This window comes from Corvus kubaryi, unplaced genomic scaffold (assembly GCF_017639235.1).
Source record: "Corvus kubaryi isolate FWS band 111438036 unplaced genomic scaffold, C.kubaryi_AGA036_p1.0 37354, whole genome shotgun sequence".
Taxonomy (NCBI): Eukaryota; Metazoa; Chordata; class Aves; order Passeriformes; family Corvidae; genus Corvus; species Corvus kubaryi.
In genome coordinates, this window is record NW_024581116.1 from 8,037,902 (window position 1) to 8,057,898 (window position 19,997).

At 44.6% G+C, this 19,997-nt stretch overlaps 1 protein-coding gene across 1 annotated transcript; it reads right to left on the reverse strand.

Moving 5' to 3' along the window:
- Positions 1-673: 673 nt before the first annotated feature.
- LOC121667000 (zona pellucida sperm-binding protein 2-like) lies at positions 674-19,387 on the reverse strand. The gene is made up of 25 exons (XM_042033065.1): positions 19,141-19,387; positions 18,857-19,029; positions 18,716-18,786; positions 18,558-18,616; positions 18,329-18,421; positions 16,559-16,686; positions 15,052-15,198; positions 13,847-13,918; positions 12,255-12,422; positions 12,066-12,162; positions 11,003-11,220; positions 9,821-9,974; positions 8,715-8,923; positions 7,394-7,511; positions 6,330-6,535; positions 5,584-5,701; positions 5,333-5,499; positions 5,110-5,210; positions 4,897-5,018; positions 4,734-4,784; positions 4,456-4,639; positions 4,250-4,373; positions 3,048-3,144; positions 2,732-2,833; positions 674-2,209 (listed from the first exon to the last, which is right to left on the reverse strand). The coding sequence occupies exons 3-24, from the start codon at positions 18,742-18,744 to the stop codon at positions 2,751-2,753; spliced, it is 2,745 nt and encodes a 914-aa protein (XP_041888999.1). The 5' UTR covers positions 18,745-18,786; positions 18,857-19,029; positions 19,141-19,387; the 3' UTR covers positions 674-2,209; positions 2,732-2,750.
- Between the last annotated feature and the right edge of the window lie 610 nt (positions 19,388-19,997).

Sequence of the window (19,997 nt, forward strand, 5' to 3'; positions counted from 1 at the left end):
AGCATGTGAAATGGGCTTGAAGGATATCCTTGTCTCCCAGCAAGGAACAGCTGCTCCAGCTGTGTCCCAGGCTTCACAACAGTAGTTTCAACCTGACTCCTGTTGCTACAGAAGGCTGATGAGTGCTTTCCAGGCTGGGGACTCCCCACCACGGGGACTCTGGTGTGCCTCTCTCTGTGCATTTAAAATAACTTTCCAGTTCCTTTTCTCCACATTGGCTGAATAATGAAGGCTTGTTCAACTACAGTGGTATGACCAGAGTGGTTCCTGAAAGCTAATTCAAGGAACCACTTAAGCCCATGGGCCTGAAAACAGCAATCTAGGACAGGAGTTAGGTGCTGGAAGTTCCACCTGCAACACCTGAGAAGTAGGAATAATCCCAGGAGAGCGTAGGTGCAGAGCAATACACCCGTGCAATAGCGTGGCTGAACCACACCTTGGGAAAGACCCTCAGATGTGAACAGGGAATGCTTAACTCTAACACACTGTGAGATTCAGTGTCAAAATCATCATCCACACCATGAACAGCAACCAAGGTAGGAGAAAGACACCAAGTATGTGGAATTGCTCTGGCTTGTCTATGGGAAGGTGGAAACCTGAAATGGCTGTTGAAATGGGGAAGCAAGTCTGTCTCCCCTTCTCCATCTCCCTTCCAACATATGTGGAAGAGAAAGGTCTCCTCATCTGTCAGGGTATGGAATGCTGCTGGACCCATTCCTGGTTTTCCAGGGAAAAAGGGGGGAATCTGGGATATCCCACTTGCTGCAGACAAGTTCATCTGAATATACTCTGCAAGGCTGGAAAACAAGTGAACCTTGTGACACCAGACCCCGATGCTCACCTGTGTGGCTTGAGAGTGCATGAGAAAAGAAGAGCTAGCATTTAGTCATTATTATTTTCCCTTCATCCCCATTGCTAATTTCTAGAGGATCTCTTTTTAGATTAACAGAAAGTTAACCTAAACTTAGGAGTTTGTTGCTGTTGTTAAAAATAGGGAATATACTCTCCTGGCAAAGGTGTGGGAGCAGTAACTTCCTGGGCTCTGCAGTGTAGGCTGTGGACAGCAGAGTGCACTACTCGTGCAGCAGAGGAAGGCAGCACCCAGGCAGCTGCTGGGGGGTCCTGGGGTCCCAGCACCCTCCCATTCCTTTTTACAGATCTTACTCCTTCATCAGGTACAGCTTTAAGAGGGCATTTATTCAGCAATCATCTCAGGCATGACAGCAGCTTTTGGAAAGCAGGCCACGTGTGTGCACTGACCAGCAGGCCTGGGAAGGCAGGGCCTGCCGGAGCTGGGAAACCCTCTGGAGACTGCACACGAGTGTGCTGTCAACACAAGTGTGCCATCTGCCCCCTCTGCAGTGCTGTTGAACACCCTATATGTGCTGCAGCCACACCTGCAGTTACACTGTAGGCACATCCTGAGAGTGATTACAGGTGGCCGTGTGTCAGGTTTGTACTTGATCTCTAAAATAAAATAATAATAAACAAAAGCTTTCTGTGTGCACAGAAACTAAAAATACCAGGTGTAATTTTCACTCCTACTAGAGCATCCATCTACTCACATTTTGTAGAGTCAGTCTTTTCCATACAGGGGCAGGTGAGAGGAAAATGAGGAACTAACAAGTTTCCAAGAATGTCAGGTTGATGTAATGATACAGACAAAACTCTGCATTAGTGGGAAGAAGCATGTGCCCTTGTGTTGCATGTGGAAGGGATGCTGGCAGCGGTTGCTTGGCTCTTTGAAGCCAGTGTTGGTACACCAGATGGTTGCTGTTGCACATTAGCAAGATGTTCTGTGCTTACATTGCTCTGATGTATTTTTATTTGACTTTTCAGATTTGCACTTTACATTCAGATGGGACGATTGGCAGTCATTTTATGAAATATTACAAGAAGCAGCCATAATCAGGGCTGGAATAATTTTAGTGATCTGCAAGTCCCGTATTTCAGCAGCTGGAAGAAATAAGAAGTGTTATTTCACAGCCTTGGGTCATTTTCTGGTAAGTTTTCTTTTGTAGCCACTTCAGAGAGGCAACAGGTTGCAAGATTTACTGATCCTGTTAGCAGACTCTAGAACTTTCCAGTGCTGTCCCACCATCTGGTCTTTAAACTTCATGCAAATAGTTCTGGTGGTTCCTGGAAGAAGTAGCTCCTGTGTCCAATGGCACTGTTTGGAAAGCAGCCAGCACAGCAGAGCCTTCAGGTGCTGTTGGAGACACACAGAGGCTGAAGTGAGGAGTGATGCTGGAGCAGACAGCTCAGCAGCTCTGGTTCTCCAAGGGCAGATGAAGCTATAGGATAAACCCTACTGTTTGGAGGATTTGAACCATTCAAAAGCACTTGGAATATGGCAGTGACTTGTGCCTTAGTGTTTTGTTTCTAAAATTTTGGATCTGTTTTCTCTCAGACTGGGGGCAGTCCCGTTGAAAACCTGTTGAAATAATACCTGGCTCCAAAACTGCCTGCTATGGCCCAACGCCAACATGCCCTGCTCTGCTGCTGGCATCTGCTCCAGAGCCACGCCACCTGTGTTTGGCTTGGCAGGGAGCTCTCCTTCTTCCCCTCTCATGGGCTCAAGCTGAGACCATGGGACTGCAAACCATGTCCATTCCCTAGTTCTTGTCCCTCAACTTTTATTTTTCAGGTCCTCAAGGACCGGCTCTGCATTGCCTGTGTCACAAAGCATGGTGACCTCTCAGGCTGAGTACACAGGGCCTGGTGTTCTTACCAAATTCAGTTTATGTGTGTCATCTTAGATCTGGAGCAACAATTCGTACTGGTCCAGCAAGTACATAGCCCTGGAGACTGTCAGAACGGTGACCTGGAAAGGCTGAGAACGACACACAGCGTGTTTGTGCAGTTTTTAAAGAATACATGCATGCTGCACGTTAAGTGCTTGTGTATTAAGCATGAACTAAAGGTGACATCAGTGTTCACAGTCCATGCTCGAGGCATTTCAGATGCCAAAGTCAGAGCCCCGAAATCTCTGAGAAACATAAGGTCTGGGGTGCATTGCAATGGCTCTTTTTCTCCTCCACACCTACCCTTCCTCTCCCTGCTTGAGCGGCACTGTCCTCTGCAGGGGCTGCCAGGTTGTGTGTTGGTAGGAGAGCATGCTGCCACTGAACAGTGCACATACACCTGAAAAGAAGAAGAAAAAGTGCCACTTGGTCCACATCAAATCCCAATTTGCAGAGCATTGTTTTATCTTTTGTTGTCCTTTTGCAGAAACTACATCTGATTAGACTTAGGCTTCTCTGAACACTTCCACGTGGCACCTTCTAGCTGAACCTGCCTTGAATTTTAAAGTTGGTGTCAAGGAAGCCCTCAGGCAGTTTGGTAACTGAGAGGCTGAGATAGGAGAAATCAAACCTCACGTGCTGCAGTGTATCAAACCTAGACAGAAACTCAATCTGGTGTCTGCTGCAGCTGCACACTTAAGGAAGCAGCACAAGCCACAATTGCATCATGTTCATTTCTAGCAAGTTCAAGAGTTGAGGTGCCTGTGAAAGGCAGAGTAAATAATAATGCAGTTAGTTGAGCTGCCCAGGCAGAGTGAACACACCATGGCTGGTATCAGTACATGTCAGGACAGGCAGTTCACTCAGCTGGTGCACAAGGAGAAAAGTATCCTCAGGTGACTGTCCTAGGTATTTTGCTCTACTTAGTCCTTAGAGGAGAACAGGATCTCAAACTTTAAAACCAAACCCACATCTCTGCTTCTCTGCCCATTGGGCTGACACCCAAGGAGATGGATGAGTGGCTAGGACAGATGGGAGACAACAGAGCTGAACTTCACATGGATATTGGGACATATAAGTTGATTTTTTGCTCTAGACATTTTGAGCTGAAGTGCTATGAATCTGATCCTACACAAAGCCAGAACCACCATATAAAAATTATATTTACATACCAAATTATTTTGTTTAATCCAACCAGTCCAGTCTCAAGTCAATTGGGTGGCAGAGGAGATTTAAGAAGAGAACTAAATTAAAGCTGTGCACCAGTCAGGGTAGTTGAGTTGAATGCTGGCTAGGGTTTAAGTCTGTGAGGTGCCTAAATCAACTATTTTTCAAAGCATAGAGTCATAGAATCTCTCAGGTTAGAAGGGACCCATATGGATCATCAAGTCCAGCATCCTGGTCCTCGCAGAGCTGCCTGCAACTTAACCATATAACTAAGAGCATCATCCAGACTTCCAGGATAGGGTCCATGAGAGGGATGTGAGCCCTTCACTCGATCCTACCTGTTCCAGTTGCTGTGCCAGGGTCCTTACTGCCAGCCTTTTAAAGTGAGAAGGGTGTCTCACCCTGGAGCTAACAGGTACCGGGCAGAACTCTGCAGCAAACTCACTGCCACTAATCTCACACCTATTTGAGAGGAAAGACCAACAGATCTAAGCAGAAATTGGGGCTTTGCTGATGAGTGCATTGGACATTTAATACTACTTGCCCATCTGCAGTGATGTTCCATCTTGGGGTGCTGTTGAAGTCTGGAGATCTGGCCACCCAGCAGTTTTCCAGGTATAACTCGACACTGGGGCTCTCGTCTTTCAGCTCCACCTCAAGAAACACAGGCTCTACAGCTTGTTTGAGTATTGCTATGCTGGGCTCATAGAATTCCGTGAAGGATTCATCTCGAGAAAATGTCAGGGCATTTTGTTGTTGTTTAATTTTATTTAAACTAAAACATGTTTGGAAATTCTCTGATTTCCATAGGAGGAGATTTACCTTTGGACACTCTTGAAACTACATTCAGAGCTTGTCTTACCCTTCTGTAAGCTGCAGAAAAGGAAATGTTGGTGAGGTTCTTTAGCTGAAAGCAAGGCATGTGTTAACAAGGGAATTTAGGACTGAAAGAGAGGTTTGAAAATGAGGGAAGAGAATTGCACACCTGCAGTATTTGATTGTGGAACCATCGTCCCAGAGCCAAAGGGAGAGGATGTGGCTGGGTCACTGGAGAAGGCACCGAGCACTAGGGTCTCTTTTGCTTGGTAGTAGCACAAGACTGTTAGTCTAGAATAGAAGAAACAGCAATTTTTGTGTTCACATCTGCTTCCCAGCAGCTGGACGAAAGTGAGCAGTGTCAGCGAGCAGCAGCTCCTACCTGTAGTCTGGATCTCTTGTGATTGTTGGTATGCTCTGTCCTGGAAGAGTCTCCTTCTCATAAGAGATTTCATTCTCATAAATGATGTGATCACCTTCAAACTGTGCATATGGGAAGCTCATTATAAATTGGCTCTTCTCAGGAGCTGGGGCAGGGGAACAAACGAGAATGCAGGAGAGGCAGAGACTTCCAGCAGGTGTATCTGCTCTGGCCATGGGCTTACCCTTACTGAAGTGCCACAGGTAGTGACATGGAACTTGAAGAAAGCATGGGCTTCATTATACTCTCTAGGCTTGCAGGAGCTGTCCCTTAGCTTGGTTTTACTCATGTCAATGGCAGGAACGGTCTTCATCTGGGCAGATATCATTATGGTACCATCTGGGTGGCAAACTGAGAAAGTCAGAGTTGATTATGAGTGAGTATTCAAGGAAGAAATCACACATCTTTTTATTGATTGATCAGTTGATAACTTACTTATAAATACTGATGAATTAAAACTGCAGCTAACAGAGAACATCTGTAAGGTCTCCATAGTTCTCACTTTCCTTAGGGCAACATCAAACCTTGCTTTGATTTTCTGAAAGGACACTTCCTGCAAAGGAGGAGATGGAAGAAATCTCCTGTTACCGTACATCATCCATATATACAAAGTTCTGCTCCTTAGCTTGTGCCACTTGAATGCTAACAAGTCACAAGAGTTAAGTCAGTGTGAAGACTTGAGCCTGATGCAACATGGAGGCAGAAGGTTTCTTGTATGAATTAATCAGTCACTGTCATGGAGATAAATTTTGGCTGATTATTGTAGAATAGTTCAAATGTTTATTACAGCATCAATTTTCCCCTGCCATGCCTTAACATTTCTACAAAAAAGTTCATTTAAAAGAGCTTCTTTCATAAAAGCTGTATTGAAATATTGTTTCTGGCTCAGAGCAGATGGGACATTTTGCCTCATCTTACTAAAAACACTGAGGAGTTTGTTTTTGAAGACTTGGTGCATATCGTTTAGAAACAAGTGGGGACTGCAGGTTGCATAATACATGGCATTACCAGAAGGGTCCACATCCGATGCCTCTTGTCCTACTTGCTCTGGCTTAGTCCTTCCCTCTGGAGGTTTTCCAATATGTGTAACACCACAGCACTACAGACTGTGACTGTAGGACTCTGTGAGAGCAAACAGTCCCATGTGCGTTAAAAAAGGCATTGCTAAACAGCTCCTGTACCTTATAGATGACTCCCCCAGCAAACAGAGGTATTTGCAAGGTCAGATGTGTGGAGTTGGTAGCTGCAAGATACCCATTGGTGAGGGCAAGATGCCTGTTCAGGAGCTTGTTACCAAGGTACAGGTCCCAGTACTGGTGCAAGCCAAAAGTGGGCAGGGTTAGATACAGGTTTTCTTCATCACAGCCACCAACTGCTTCTGGTATTTCTGCAGGAAGAAGGTGGGGTGAAGAGTTAGCAATGAAGGAAGGTTTGAGGGTGATATTTGGCCCAGGCAGGGATTTCTGTCACAGGTGAAAAACCCAGCAGCCTGTTATGTGCATGCTGGCATTGTCTGCAGGGCTTGGCTGTGTAGTGGGTGTAGCAGCTCACATCTGGTGGGATGGGGAGTCCTCCTGCTTTAGCAGTGGCCTGCCAGCTTGCATCCAGGACTGATCCCTATTTCAGTAGGGCAAGCTGAGCTATGTATGTAAATATATTTTTTGATCAGCCTTCTTTGACCTGAACCAAGAGCTACTTCAAAGATAGGACAGTGAGGAGACTGTCATGTTTGTGGCATGCAAAAAGCTAAAAAATTTGAGAAAATACCAAACAGACCTCCTGCCCATTTCAGTAACCTGCTAAGAACAGCTCTTTGTAGATGATTTCTCCTTACAGAAATGCTGTCTTTGGAGATCAGAGCAATTTATTTGAGTCAGTTAAATTCTGCCCTGGATGCAGAGGCAAAATTGTGTTTGAGGACAAACTGAAACTTGTAGCAATGTCTGAAAGTTTTGCCAGTAGATGTATGTTCATGTTCTGAGGCATCTTGTTCACTGAGTTTGCAAGCCAACTTCTTTTACACACTTGCTTTATTGCTCTCAGTGTCTCGAGGGCAGACTGTCTTGCCAGTATGCAGAGGAGCTGCCATCAGTAGAGCAGCAACTTGGCTGTTACCAACAATGAGCTGTGGAGGGGTGGGGTTTTCCCTAAAGCTCTCACCCTCACTCTAATGTTCTCACTGAATTCAGTGACAGCCTGATCCATGCTGTTGATGCAAACCAGTTTATGTCAGGGGAAAGCTTACCAATATCAGCAATCACACACTCCACCTCTGCTGAATGATAATAGAGTGTCATCTCTGGACCCACGCTAAGGGTGTAGTTAACCAGGAGGGTGTATTTTGTTTCATTTCTATTCACATACTGAAAGAGACAGAAGTGTAAGGCTGTAGCAGCTTTCAGAATAGGCAGGCCATGTATATGCTGAACAACACTAATTATTCCAACACCCTCTTCTCCCCTGCAAATAGCTCAGTCTCCAAAAGCATCGCTTCAGCTGGCCTAAAACTATTCAGAAATCTGGCCTGGATTCAACAGCTCTTTCAGCCAAGCATAAATGTGGAGAATGTTTTGCCTTTTCAGAAAATAAAGACAAGTGAACATAGTGGTGGCTCCTCTGTAGCCCAGTGGTGAAAGAGCTCGTAGAGGGAGATCCAGGTCTAAATCCTTACTCTTCTTAGTGTGGGCTGAACCCAGGACAGTAAGTAATCGGTTGAATGGAAGGTATGAGGAGATGCTGTGAGAGATCCCTCTCAATATCCTCTTTGACTTCACTGAAAGTGCTCCCAAAGCAAAACCTGGTGTTCAACCTGAAAGAAATACTTCTGAATTTTTTTTGCTTGCTTTGATCCTTAATGCCATTTGCCTGTGGTTTGACTGCAGCCTGAAAACTATTTGCACAAACCCTGTGCGTTCACAATGTTATTCCATGTAACAGCATCACAGCTCTGTGTGGTTTGGTTGAAAGAGTGGTAGAGGACTTGCAGTTATGCATCCTCCCACTGAAATGAGAGGTTGAAACCCCTCTGTGAGTATATACTTTTTACAAATATTTAGATTACAAATGGTCTGAAGCTTAACAAAATTGCATTTAGAGTACCCTGACCCTGCCTGTAACATGCTTGCACGGGGCATGGCCTGTGCCAGCAGTCAAATGGCTCTGCACAAACAGTGGGTTCAGGAGTTACTGGATTTTGGAAACTGGTGTTTGCCAGCATTGCAATAATTGATTTATTTTTCCTAGACACTCCTGTTTCAAGGGGCAGTGTCTAACACAGATTTGGCAAACCTCTTCCTGTTGGGTGTGCACTCGGACATTAGTCATGCTGACAGGCACTTAAGAAAGTAACATTTCATCCTATCTAATTATACTTGATACTGATCTCCTAGACATCTATGGAGAGCAAGGGGGGGCAAAAGCTTCTAATCTTAACTCAGATGAGCTCAGACTCATTGACACCTTTATGATCAAGGAACTGTTGTTGGTTAATAAAAGCTGGACCATGTTCTGCAAAGGGACTGCCCACTTCCTCCACTCTGCTGCTGAAGTGACCTGCTGTATCCTACCTCTTTTAGAACATATGGATCATCAAAAGAGACTTCCAGGATAAATTCTTTTGTTCCATTAGAAAAGGGAGTTTCATAAATGCTGAAGCCGTGGTGTTGTGCTTCCCTCAGGGTAAATGGCACATTTCCTATTGCGATTGCCACCAGAGAGACATCAGGAAGAAAGTGTCCAAATGCAACATTAAATAGCCGTTCCTCTGGCACAGTATCTGCAGGGAGAGAACATCAAATTACTGCTGATGTGGATCGAATAACAAAGACGGTTAGGGTGGCCTCCCATTCAAATTCCAGGAAACTTAGCCAGCAGCCATCTCTTTAATGGCTCTGATTAATGAGTGTTTGTGTTCTAGTCAGATCTGAAATACTCTGAGCACATGAGAATTGCTTCAAGCTGCAGGGGATTAACAACAAATACATACAACTTTATAGGAAGTGGGTTCAGTGACTTTCTAGACGTGCACTATGATGTGCAATACCTTTGCTATAAAGAAATCTAGAATCTAGTTCAGCCACATAAAATATGAAAAAAAATCATAATGTATGATAAGAGGCTCCTTTTTCTTTCTATATCACTTATCCAGAAAGCTCCAAATATGTTTAGTGCCTTAATGCATTGGAAAATATAATTTAAAAACCATGACTGCAGCACTGGGTGGCACAATGATTTCAGTACGCTCCCAAGGTGTCAAATGCAGGCAGTTTGGGGGAGAAAATACCATCAAAGAATGCTGTCCTCAGATAGTTCTTCTTCCCAGTGTGATAACTGCACATCACAACATCTTTATTCTAGGGTCCCAGCGGCTACTGGAAAAATCCGGGTGTTAACATTAAAGGAATGTTTACATTTTTATCAGCAACTTGTAAGTTAAGGCTAAAGGGTTTTTATTGGTGGTTTGTTTTGTTTATATGTTTGTTCATTGTTTTCTTGTGTGTATTTTCTGTTTTGTTTTGTTTTGTAATATGATACTTGAATCTTGACTTTGCCTAGCAAATTGGAAGTGGGAGTTGAGGACATTCTGGTGAATGTAGATGTGTGGCACAGGTCAGGTGGAGCTATGGATAGCACAGCAAAAGGTTGGTAAAAGTCAGTGAGAGGAATGACTTACTGTTGATAACAGTTGGTATTTGTGGCATGAAAGGTGTGGTGATGGATTTGATGACCGTATACTTCGTGGTCTGCCAACCTGCATCTGTCCACGTGTGCTCCAGACACAGGTCAATACTGTAAATGACTCCATATACACCACCAGATATGGAGCTCTAGGAGGTAAAAAGTGTGATTAAGTCTTAATTCTCATTAGCTTAATAAAGAGATGACTGAAAATGGTTACAGTTCTTACACTAGAAAGAGAAAATGGTATTCTAGTATAGCTTGGAATGGATTTTGCTAAGGGAGCTTGTTTGGTAGTTTGGCCCATTTGTCTGGTCCATGTGTGGCTCAGATACTGCTGAGATCCTTAATAATGAAGTACCAGGTTTTCAGGGGTGTCCTCATTAAGTGTAGCATGTCACCACATTTGTGGGTTTTTTTACAATCCGTGGATTACCAGTCATGTCTTTTGTTCTGTCTGATACACAAAAAGGGAACTCCTGAAGGAGATAAGTCAAAATCACACCAATGTAATTTTGAAGAAATATTGCCAACTCCTTTCTAGATATTCAAGGTCAAGCTGGTTGGACTTTTGAGCAAAATGATCTATTGAAAGATGCCCATGGCAGGGGAGTCTGGAGTAGATGATCTTTAAAGGTGCCTTTCAGCCCAAACTATTCTATTCTGTTCTACTGAACATTTTTTTTTGACATTACCTCTCTATCTGTAAATTATATATTGATGAGGAACAAACTATATTCAAAGCAGGTGACTGCACACCAACCACATGCAGGGAACCTGTCCCATGCTAAATCATGCTGTCTTTCTATGTCTGGAAATTGGCAGGGAAATTACTCCTGGAGCCAGGCCAGAATTAACCAGGACTAGTTTCATTATTTAACAACATAGACAATTGAATTCCAGTTTCCAGGAATACTTTTGCCCTTGATGTATTAGTATGTCTTATAGATTACTAACAAAAGGCCGTCTCTTGCTTCTATCATGATTTGTCATCATAAATTCTTAGTTTCTGAGTAGGTACTTTGAAAACACAGGGAAGTGGCATCTAGTTCTTCAAATATTTATTGTATCTACAAATTTTAAGCAGTAATCAATCACTTTTTGGAATTATCATGATTTGGAAACATCTGTAGAATCAGCCCTCAAATGTATTTGTGTGTGATAGGTTCGTACTAACCTCTAGCTTGCCTCCTTCTGCTCCAATAGGGATGGTTATTCTGATATGTGTCTCGTTGTGCTCCAGTGAGTAGTTCATCTCCTCTGGATTTACTATGACTTGATCATCCACTCCCATTACAATGCTTTTAGACAGAAAGGTGGATTCCTGAACCACTAGTGTGGGGATAACTCTTGGCACAGTCCACGTTAGCGTAGTATCGGTGAAGCTGATGCCATCTGTGGAGTTAGATAGACAGTCCCAGAGGAGGAGTTACCAGTCAGTCATGTCTCTGCCTTTCCCTGATTCCCCTCACCAGGCTATCTCTACAGCTTTCACTGATGCAACACCTTGTAGGACATCAGTCAAATGATGGCTATTTTGTCACAGAGACCCTGGCACTCAAAGCAGACCTGAATCACCAGTTTCAGGTGAATCATTAATTTATTCAGAAGAACTGGCAGCCATACTCCAGATACCTGCTCTGTTGTCCTTCTGGTCCCAGGGATTACTGGAAAGAAGAATAGGGCACAGAGCAACCTGTTTGGACCTTCTTGAAATACTGGCTTCAAGGTCACGACAACTTAAAACCTTGTGCTTCCTCATCACTTGTTCACATTAATACCCTTCTGTGAGAGCCAGGTGCAGCCACCACTTCTCTGCAAAAAGCCAGGCTAGTCCTGCCTCTCCAAAGAAAAGGACTAGGTGAGTCACAAGGATGCAGAGCTGCATGCCTTGCGTAGACTTGTATGAAAGAGGAAAGCCAAGGCTGTGGGATTAGTCCAGGGGAGGCTGCCTTGCTCTTCTATAGCAGTTTTCCTTGTTTCCAGTTCCCTGCATCTAATGGGGGGATTTTGAGAAACCAGAGAAGGCATGACACTGCACTGGGAACACAAGTAATGTAGTGTCACAGCAGGGACCGTGTTTATCCGGGACCAAAGCCACAGACTCTTAGCTCATGTTGCTCTGAGGGAAGCTTGTAAACCTCTTCTCTTAGAGAGATTAGGAGGACTGTGTTTTCTACTAACTCCTTAGGTGGTTATTTTTATCCTTAGGTGGTGTTGAAGAAGGAAGAGATCCTTACCAACAGGACAGGAGACAGTTGTGTCAATCAGCAAGAGCAGCCATCGCTGCCTGTACATGGAAGTGGAAGTGACCATGTTCATATTTACACCACTGACCTGTTTGAGCCCAGACAGAAAAAGAGAGCTGATGTTCTGGAGGGGCAGTGGGAACAGCAGAGCTTTGTTTCTGGCTGGGATCAACAACTCACCACGCTGACATCAGACTCGTTGCTGTGGTAAGGCGCTCGCAGGTACACTCGGGACAGGGTGTTATTGAAGCTGTAGCCCAGTTTTACTGCATCACTTACTGTTATTCTCTTTCTCCCTGATGGAGAAACAAACACCAGTTGCCATTGCTGGTATGCAACATTTTGAGTCTGCAAGAGAAAGGTGAGCTACATCAGTTCTAGGTCTACCAATGACTCTTAGAAAGCTATGATATTGTAGCACCTATTTTCCTGTTAGAAATGGGAGTAACTGGAATGATACTGGACACTACTAGTTCATCTCAGGCAAGAAATACCCTTGAGATATATATATAGATATATATATAGATATAGATATAGATATATATATATATGTATGTATATGTATATATATATGTATGTGTAAAGATAAGGAATTCTAGAGCTCTTTAAGGCATCTTTAGAGATAGTCTTCTAGCAGCCCTGGAAGAAATGTAGACAGGTGGCCTTGAACAAATGCACTGTGGACAAAATACCTGTTCTGTTAAGAAACTGATTGTCTTCATGTCTGTTGATTGCTGGAGCAGCCCAGAGGCCAAATGACAGACTACCTTTTATAGTGTGTAGCCATACTGTGTCAAAGATAAGATGAGAGCAATGACTGTACTGGCTTTGAACAGAGTCCCCTGAAATGATGGCCATATGGGAGCACAGTCAAAAGGAAAATAGGCATAAGGAGCAAGTAAGGCATGAAAAAAATGGGACAAGCATATATATTTCACAGAATCACAGAATGGTTAAAGTTGGAAGGAACCACTGGAGGCCATCTAGTCCAACCTCCCTGATTGAGCAGGGTCCCCATGAGCATGTTACTCAGGATTGTGTCCAGGCAGCTTTTGAATATCTTCAGAGGAGACTCCATACCTTCTCTGGGCGATCTGTTCAATTCTTCCTCATGTTCAGGTGGAACTTCCAGTGGATCAGTTTCTGTCTGCTGTCTCTTGTCCTACTGCTGGGCACCACTGAGGAGAACCTGGCTTCATCCTCTTGACACCCCTCCTTCAGATGCTTGTGTACATTGGTAAAATCCTCTCCTAGTCTTCCCCAGACTAAACAGGCCCAACTCCCTCAGCTTTTCCTCATAAGAGAGATGCTCCAGTCACCATTTCCCACTCATTCTTTCCAGCCTCAAATATTTTTCATCTCAGTGACTCCTGAGCTGTCTGTAGCTTCTTTGTATTTTGTATGTCTTATTGGGCTTACTCTCTTCAGTCAACTTTTCCAGACTCTCCTTGGGATCAAGTAAGATTTTAGCAGCCATAACATCTTTTGGTGATGAGTTTGACAGTTTCACTACCCATTGTGTGAAGAACCACCTACCTTTGTTTGTCTTGAACTCAGTTTCTACTAATGGAACAAGCATATGACTCTGTTCTCCCACCTAAATGTCTTTTTGCAGTCTAGAGGTCTAAAAATACTTGAGAGGTTTTCAGTACTTGATGGCAAATTTGTCATCTCCGTTTTTTTTCAGAGCTGGAGCTATGCCCCAAGAATGACTCATAAGAGTAGAGAGAAGAGGCAGGCTAGGAACTGTTAGGAAAGACTCCCCTTCATACCTCTGGCAGTGCTGACATCCATGCTACGGTGTAGTCATTTGAAACAGCCGGGACATCAGTCTTCACTGACACCTGGGGACACAGGAGATTCTTTGGGAGCAATGGGAGCAAACAGATCGTCAGTATTATTACAGGCATGGGGAGCAGTGTCTGTCAGGATTTAGCAGTTTGCATTCCCTGGAGGTAATTAATGTTTCCATGGAGGTTCTTGATGGCAGTAATTTATGTGGCCTTAAAATGAAAGTTAAAACCATGGCATTTATAGTGGTGGGAATACTTTGTGTATAACCAGGTAAACCTAAAGTCCTGCTTCATATCTGGTAAGCTGTAAACTAGATTCTGCTCCGGAGACTTTCAGGGACATCTGGGTCTCTCCAGTGGAGATACTGGAAAGCAGGTTATTGGCACTAACAGGACTGGTTCCCTCTTCCCATGCAGGCTGAACACCTGAAAATGCAGGATCCCTAAGTACCTAAGGTAGGTGCCGTGGTGTAAATCTTGCCCACATGTGCTGCAGAGTGAGGCAAGGACAGAGGACAGAGTCAGAGGACACCGAGTTTGGAGTCAATGTTTGCCTCAGACATCTGTACCATGGTTTAAGTGTGTTACAACACCCAGACGTGACTGCACAGCCTCGAGTTCTAACAGAAGTATGTTTTCTTTGTCCTGCCTCTTGTAGGCGTGCACAGCAAGCAATGAAGTTTGGTTTGTTCACTGCCTCATTTCTACACTGGTGTGTAGGTGATGGCAGCAGGCTGGACCTGTACCACCTGGCAGGAGGCAGGTCCTGTCTCACAGTCATGTCCTGTGAGTTGTGTGATGCAGCAAAGATGCAGCTCTTCAAACTCTAGGTTTTATTATGTCAGGTATGAGGATGACATTCTCACAGATGCTGCAGGACTTTGTGACAAAAAGGTACTCTCATGAGCTTAAGAGCTTGGCCTTAAGCCTCTCTGTTGATTTGCTTGCAGAGTCTTGCCTTACTTCATCTGTACAGTTAACCAAGTTTCACTGCATCCAAAATATCTATGGCATGTAAATGTGTTACTAATCAGATCTGCAGTTACACACTCTGCTAAATATCAGCAAGTTGCTTTTATGCCTGGTACATGGGGTACAATCAACTTCTGAAAGGAATTTGGGGAGGTTGTTGTGCCTGGCAGGGAGCTTGGATGTAGCCTCAGCTTTAGTGGGAAAGTTTTTACCTCCATATAATTTTCTTCGCACACAATTTCTCTTGAAGCCCAGGAAGTGTAGGAGCAGTACATAGGGTAGGTGTAGGTGACAGCTGCCCTCATGCTTGAAAATGAGGAGACCTTGATGTTCACAGTCAGTGAAAACAGCTCATCTGCCTGGGAAGAAAAACAGGCAATTCAGCAGATGGTGTGGAAGGTTCCAGGAGTGGCTGCATGGGACCATCCAGCCTAGTGTCCTGTTTCTGACAGTTTTATAATGATGAGAGCAGGTTGAGAGTTGTAGTGACAGGTCCTCTAACAAACCACTCTGTCTGAAATGATTTATGTGCAGGGTCTTTTGGAGCCAAGGGCACTGCCTCAGCACTCACAGCCTTTGCCTCAGACCCCATCTCAGCACTATTTTTGCCACACTATAAAGGAACAGCTGGTCAAGGGAAGATCTGACCTACCTTACCGTGAGGATCATGTTTCTCCCATTTGTGACTCTGTGTGTCTCCACATGGAGAGAAAGTACTGGAACTTTTGTTTTGGTGTAAGTAGTTCAGATCCATCCTACAAATGCTGTTTAGTGTCTAACACTAGACTAACTCCGGTAAAAAATCCTTTTGGTTCTTCAGCTCCCCAGGAGCCACACACAAAGCCATGGACTGTCCTTCTATCTGACATATATGTGTATTTTTCTACAGAAGAAGGCAAAACCTTTACAGAGAAATTTCCAGCCTGGAAATCCAAGTCATTGCACAGGACACTGTACACCCCCATTCTTGTTAGCGAACCTCTGCCTATAAAGTTTTACCGTATTTTTTCTGTGGGGCTTCCAGGACCAAGCAGACTAAACACGGACAAGCAATGAAGTTTCTGCTCTGATTTTTTCTGGTTTTGAGTACATTTCATCTCAACTAACATTTAGAAATTGGAAATCCAGGCTACACTTTTACATGTATTTTTGGAAGGGGTGAATCACCTTCCGGAGATGCCTGCTTCTCTCCACTGACTATTGTGGAAGAGCAAACAACTAGTTTAGACTAGACATTATCTTTTAGATGGCTAAAGTTACGTGAGGCAAATCTGGGTCTAATAGACATGTGTGATCTACGTTCCTAGGCATGTGTTAACAGGCATATTACCATACAAATTAAGCCAGGAAATGATCTGCCAGAATCACACTGCAAACATTGCTTTTTCAAGCAGATGCCTACTTCTTTCCAGAGAGGCTTTCAAGAAACTCTCTGGCAAATCAGCAGCTACAAGGATATGCTTGAGAACTGGCAGCTACTCAGCAGCATTAGGATAAGTGTCATTCCATGGAGAGAGGAAATCCCATGTCAGTCACACTGAACAAACCTCAGAGCAGAGAGCCATTACCTATTCATTTCTACACTACGCTACCAACACTAGTTGCTTGAGTTGAGTATTCTCAAAACATGCCATTAGAATGCCATATACTATCTCAGTCTTGTATTTCTGGAGAAGATGTACTGCCTGAGCTGTTTCCAACCCCGTCTCTGGGCCTTACCTCGTTGGCCACGTGACAGCCAAGCACTGAAGCGCGGAAGACGGGATTGCCCCACACGTCTTCTGACAGGACATAGCCACAGCGAGATGCTAGGTTCTCATCCAGCAGAACAGGGCCAGAATAAGGATCTACAGAAAAAGGGAAAGATATGTGGGGGTGTAAAGCTCAAGGCAAGTCCTGGGGCAGAGTGGTGCTGAGGCCCTCTCACACAGCTCTTCTCCATGTGGGCTGGGTGCTCTCCAGCGACATGTGCTGTTAAGGAGCTGGTGACACTGTGCTGGCATGTGTAGGAGTGCATGAGACAATCTGGCATGACTCAAGCTCCCACACATAATGTGCACTTCAGTGCCTGTTTCCTTGCATCCAGAAACTTGTGCCATTGCCACTTTGAAGTGCTGTTATGGAGAGTTTCTCTGAAGTGTCACCTACATTTCTCCCTCCCTGATTTTTTTCTCTAGAAAAGAGTTATGGGCTATTAAGCCCATCAGTTTCTAAAAATCATCAAGTTGTGATAATCTGCTGCTCACTCTGCTCAAAGGATGTGGTCACAGACCTGTTTTGGGTGGGCACTTCCACATATTGATCAGGTTTGCTGCTCCTCTCTGCGGGCTGTGAAGCCTATGGAGGTGCCAAGTAAGAGGCATGATGGGCTGGCTGTGCTCAGCTCTTGATGATGGTAAGTTAATAACATCATATTTTGTTAATTATCTGCCCTCTGATTAAGGAACTATTTTGGTCTTGGGTAAGACACAAGAATCTGTACAAATAGATAGGGTTTAACTAGCTGCCACTGCAATTTCTAGATTTGTCTGTCATGTCTGTATGTCAGACAGTTCTAGAACTGCTGTTTCAGTATATGTATGGCTGCAGCCAGGATAGGCTCAGAAGATAAGTGGGAATGATTTTGGAAGAAGAAGGAAAAGCTTTTATGAGACCAACTGATAGAGCTGGAAGAAACAAACAGCATTTTGTGCCTGAAGGCTGGTCTGTTTTTTCCAGCAGTATCGGTTACTCTCATAAATGCTATCCCTTCTGCCCACACCCTTTCCGTACTTGATTTTTTCAGTTCTGCCTCCAAATAAAATGAAAAAAACCATAACCCAGAAAAAAAGTGCACTGATCTCAAGAGAAATTAATTAGGTTTGGGGTGAAATCACATTCTTTTTACAATCTCATGTGAACATTTTCTGGTTTTCATTTTGGTTCCGAAGATTTTTGTTTTCCTCACAAAATGGAACCCCTTTGTCCAATCTGAATTACGGTATTTAAATGCCATTGTGGTGTTAAATAAAAAGGAAATTTAAAAAACCTCCAAAGTCCTTTGACTGCTGCAGCACTCACTCAGCACTCACTGAGAGTGTGTTTTCTGGGTATTACCCAGCCTACACTGCTGTTGTCATTATGCTGTTCAGGACACATCCAATCTGCAATGTCGCCTTTGTTTTCCTTGCTAGACACGTGTAAGGGCTCAGCAGAGGAAAGAATGAAAGGCAAACATCAACCCTCCCTCCTCAGACCATCCTTTCTCCTCTCCCAGCACTGTAGTTGCATGGGGCATGTGGCTGTAGTCACCAGCTTTACTCCTCTGTAAGGCAGTGGCCAAACTGAGGTGGGAGAGGCTGGCTCATGGTGACAAGGATGTCCTGCAGGTTCCTTGGGGTAAGTTACCAATTATCAATAGATGGCAGCAGCATCCAGATCACAGACTCTGTGATCACTTAGGTGATTCCCCAGCCTTCATGTTATTCGAGGCTGCCACTTGTAACTCACCATAAATTTCCAGCTGGAAGAACTTTCCCTGGAGCAAGAGTTTATTCAGTTTCATCCAAAAAATTCTGGAGCGGCAGCTGCTCTCTACAAAACCTGGTAGGAGCACATACAGAGCTTTTGAGTCAGTGGGACTGGAGGGCAGAGAAGAGACACATTGTGTTATGAGCAAAATAACCAAGTTGTCATCCCTGCCTCTCTCCCCACTCTGCTTTTATCGTGTTTCACCAACCTGGGGGAGCCATCCGCCTCCCTTGTCCCAGCCAGAACAGCAAGAAAAACAGCCAGATCCTGCAGTATAAGCACATGAACTAATAATAGGGAGAACAGAGAGAAAAAATAAAAGATCAAAATGGAAAATTAAGGAGGTGGAAACCAAAGCATTGTTACCTGCACAGCAAGTGACCCACAGCCTCCATCCGTCCCCAGAGACCTGTGCATGGGCAGCAAAGTCCTCCTCCCTGTGAAGTAAAGCAGACCCAGGTGTGCAGATGGAACTTGCTCAGACCCAGGAGGAGGAGTACAGGTTACCTTTTACAGATTGTGCTGTCTTCTCCAAACCTTGTGTGTGGACCAGGAGAGGCCAGTGGCTTCTGTTGTGGAAGGACACCTGGGCGGAATCCTGCAGTGCCCTCCAAGGTTATCAGAGCTCGCTCCCAGCAGTGGGAGGCAGTTCCCTTTCTCTGGGAGGACACAGCACCCTCCTGCCAGATATTTGCAAGGTCAGAGGCTGCTGCTGAGCCTAATTGTAATGAGTACAGCAGAGGGTGCTTGGTGCTTTCCATCAACCCCTGGGAAGTACCCTCATTCCTTACCCAGTTGGGTAGCTCTGGCTTCAGGTCCTTAGAACACATGAAACATTTCCCCAGAGGTATTTTAATTGGGTCTACACAGGAAATACATTTTTGTTTCTGTGAAATGTCCCAGTGACCCAGCCATGCCAGAGATAACAGCAGTACTTTGGCAGCTGCACGTTTTACTTTTGTGGATCCAGTTAGGTTGCCCTTTGATTTATTTGATTATCAGAGAGTGTTTTGCTGAAAACATCTTGTTTTCAGAAGTGCTGCGATATCTCTGTGTCAGTCAGACCATGTGCAGGTCTGTAAATGGCCAAGCATATTTCCTGGGAAAGTCTTTGCTCCTGACAGGAGTTGTTTCTCTGGGACTGCAAGTGACCCAGGAAAGAAAGGCTGAGAGGTTTGGTGAGGTAAAAATACAGCTTGTGTGGCATGGATGAGCCGCGGCCCGGTAAGGAGTACAGGAGACTTAGGTTGACATTTTAGCCATTTCAACTCAGGGCTCAATTTCCTTTTTGTCCCCATTTTGGGCCATTGCCCAAATGTTCTTGCCTTACTTTCATTCACAGGCATGAGCAGAGCTGTGCTGTAGAACTGAGATTGCATTTGCAGCTCACTTCACACCATTGTAGGATAAACAAAAGCCAGCAGACACATGCCCTCCCAGGACACAGTGCAATCAGTGTGATTTCTTCCCCTCTCAGAGGACCTGTGTAGTAACAGCAGACCCCCTACCACTGCCCGGCCAGACACGCTCACTTTGCACAGCAGGGAACAGTGGCACACATTGTGTGAGTGCTCTGGAGCGAAGCCCCGGGGCTTTAGCAATCTCCTAATTAATGTCCTTTGGCCACAAGACCCTTTCTCATTCAGTG

Coding starts and splice junctions, on each gene's coding strand:
- LOC121667000 (XM_042033065.1), bottom strand. CDS start 18,744: ATGGAGGCTGTGGGTCACTTGCTGTGCAG. Junction 5,702..6,329: donor CTGGGGGAGTCATCTATAAG/GTACAGGAGCTG, acceptor CCTCCTTTGCAG/GAAGTGTCCTTTCAGAAAAT. Junction 5,500..5,583: donor TAATTCATCAGTATTTATAA/GTAAGTTATCAA, acceptor TGACTTTCTCAG/TTTGCCACCCAGATGGTACC.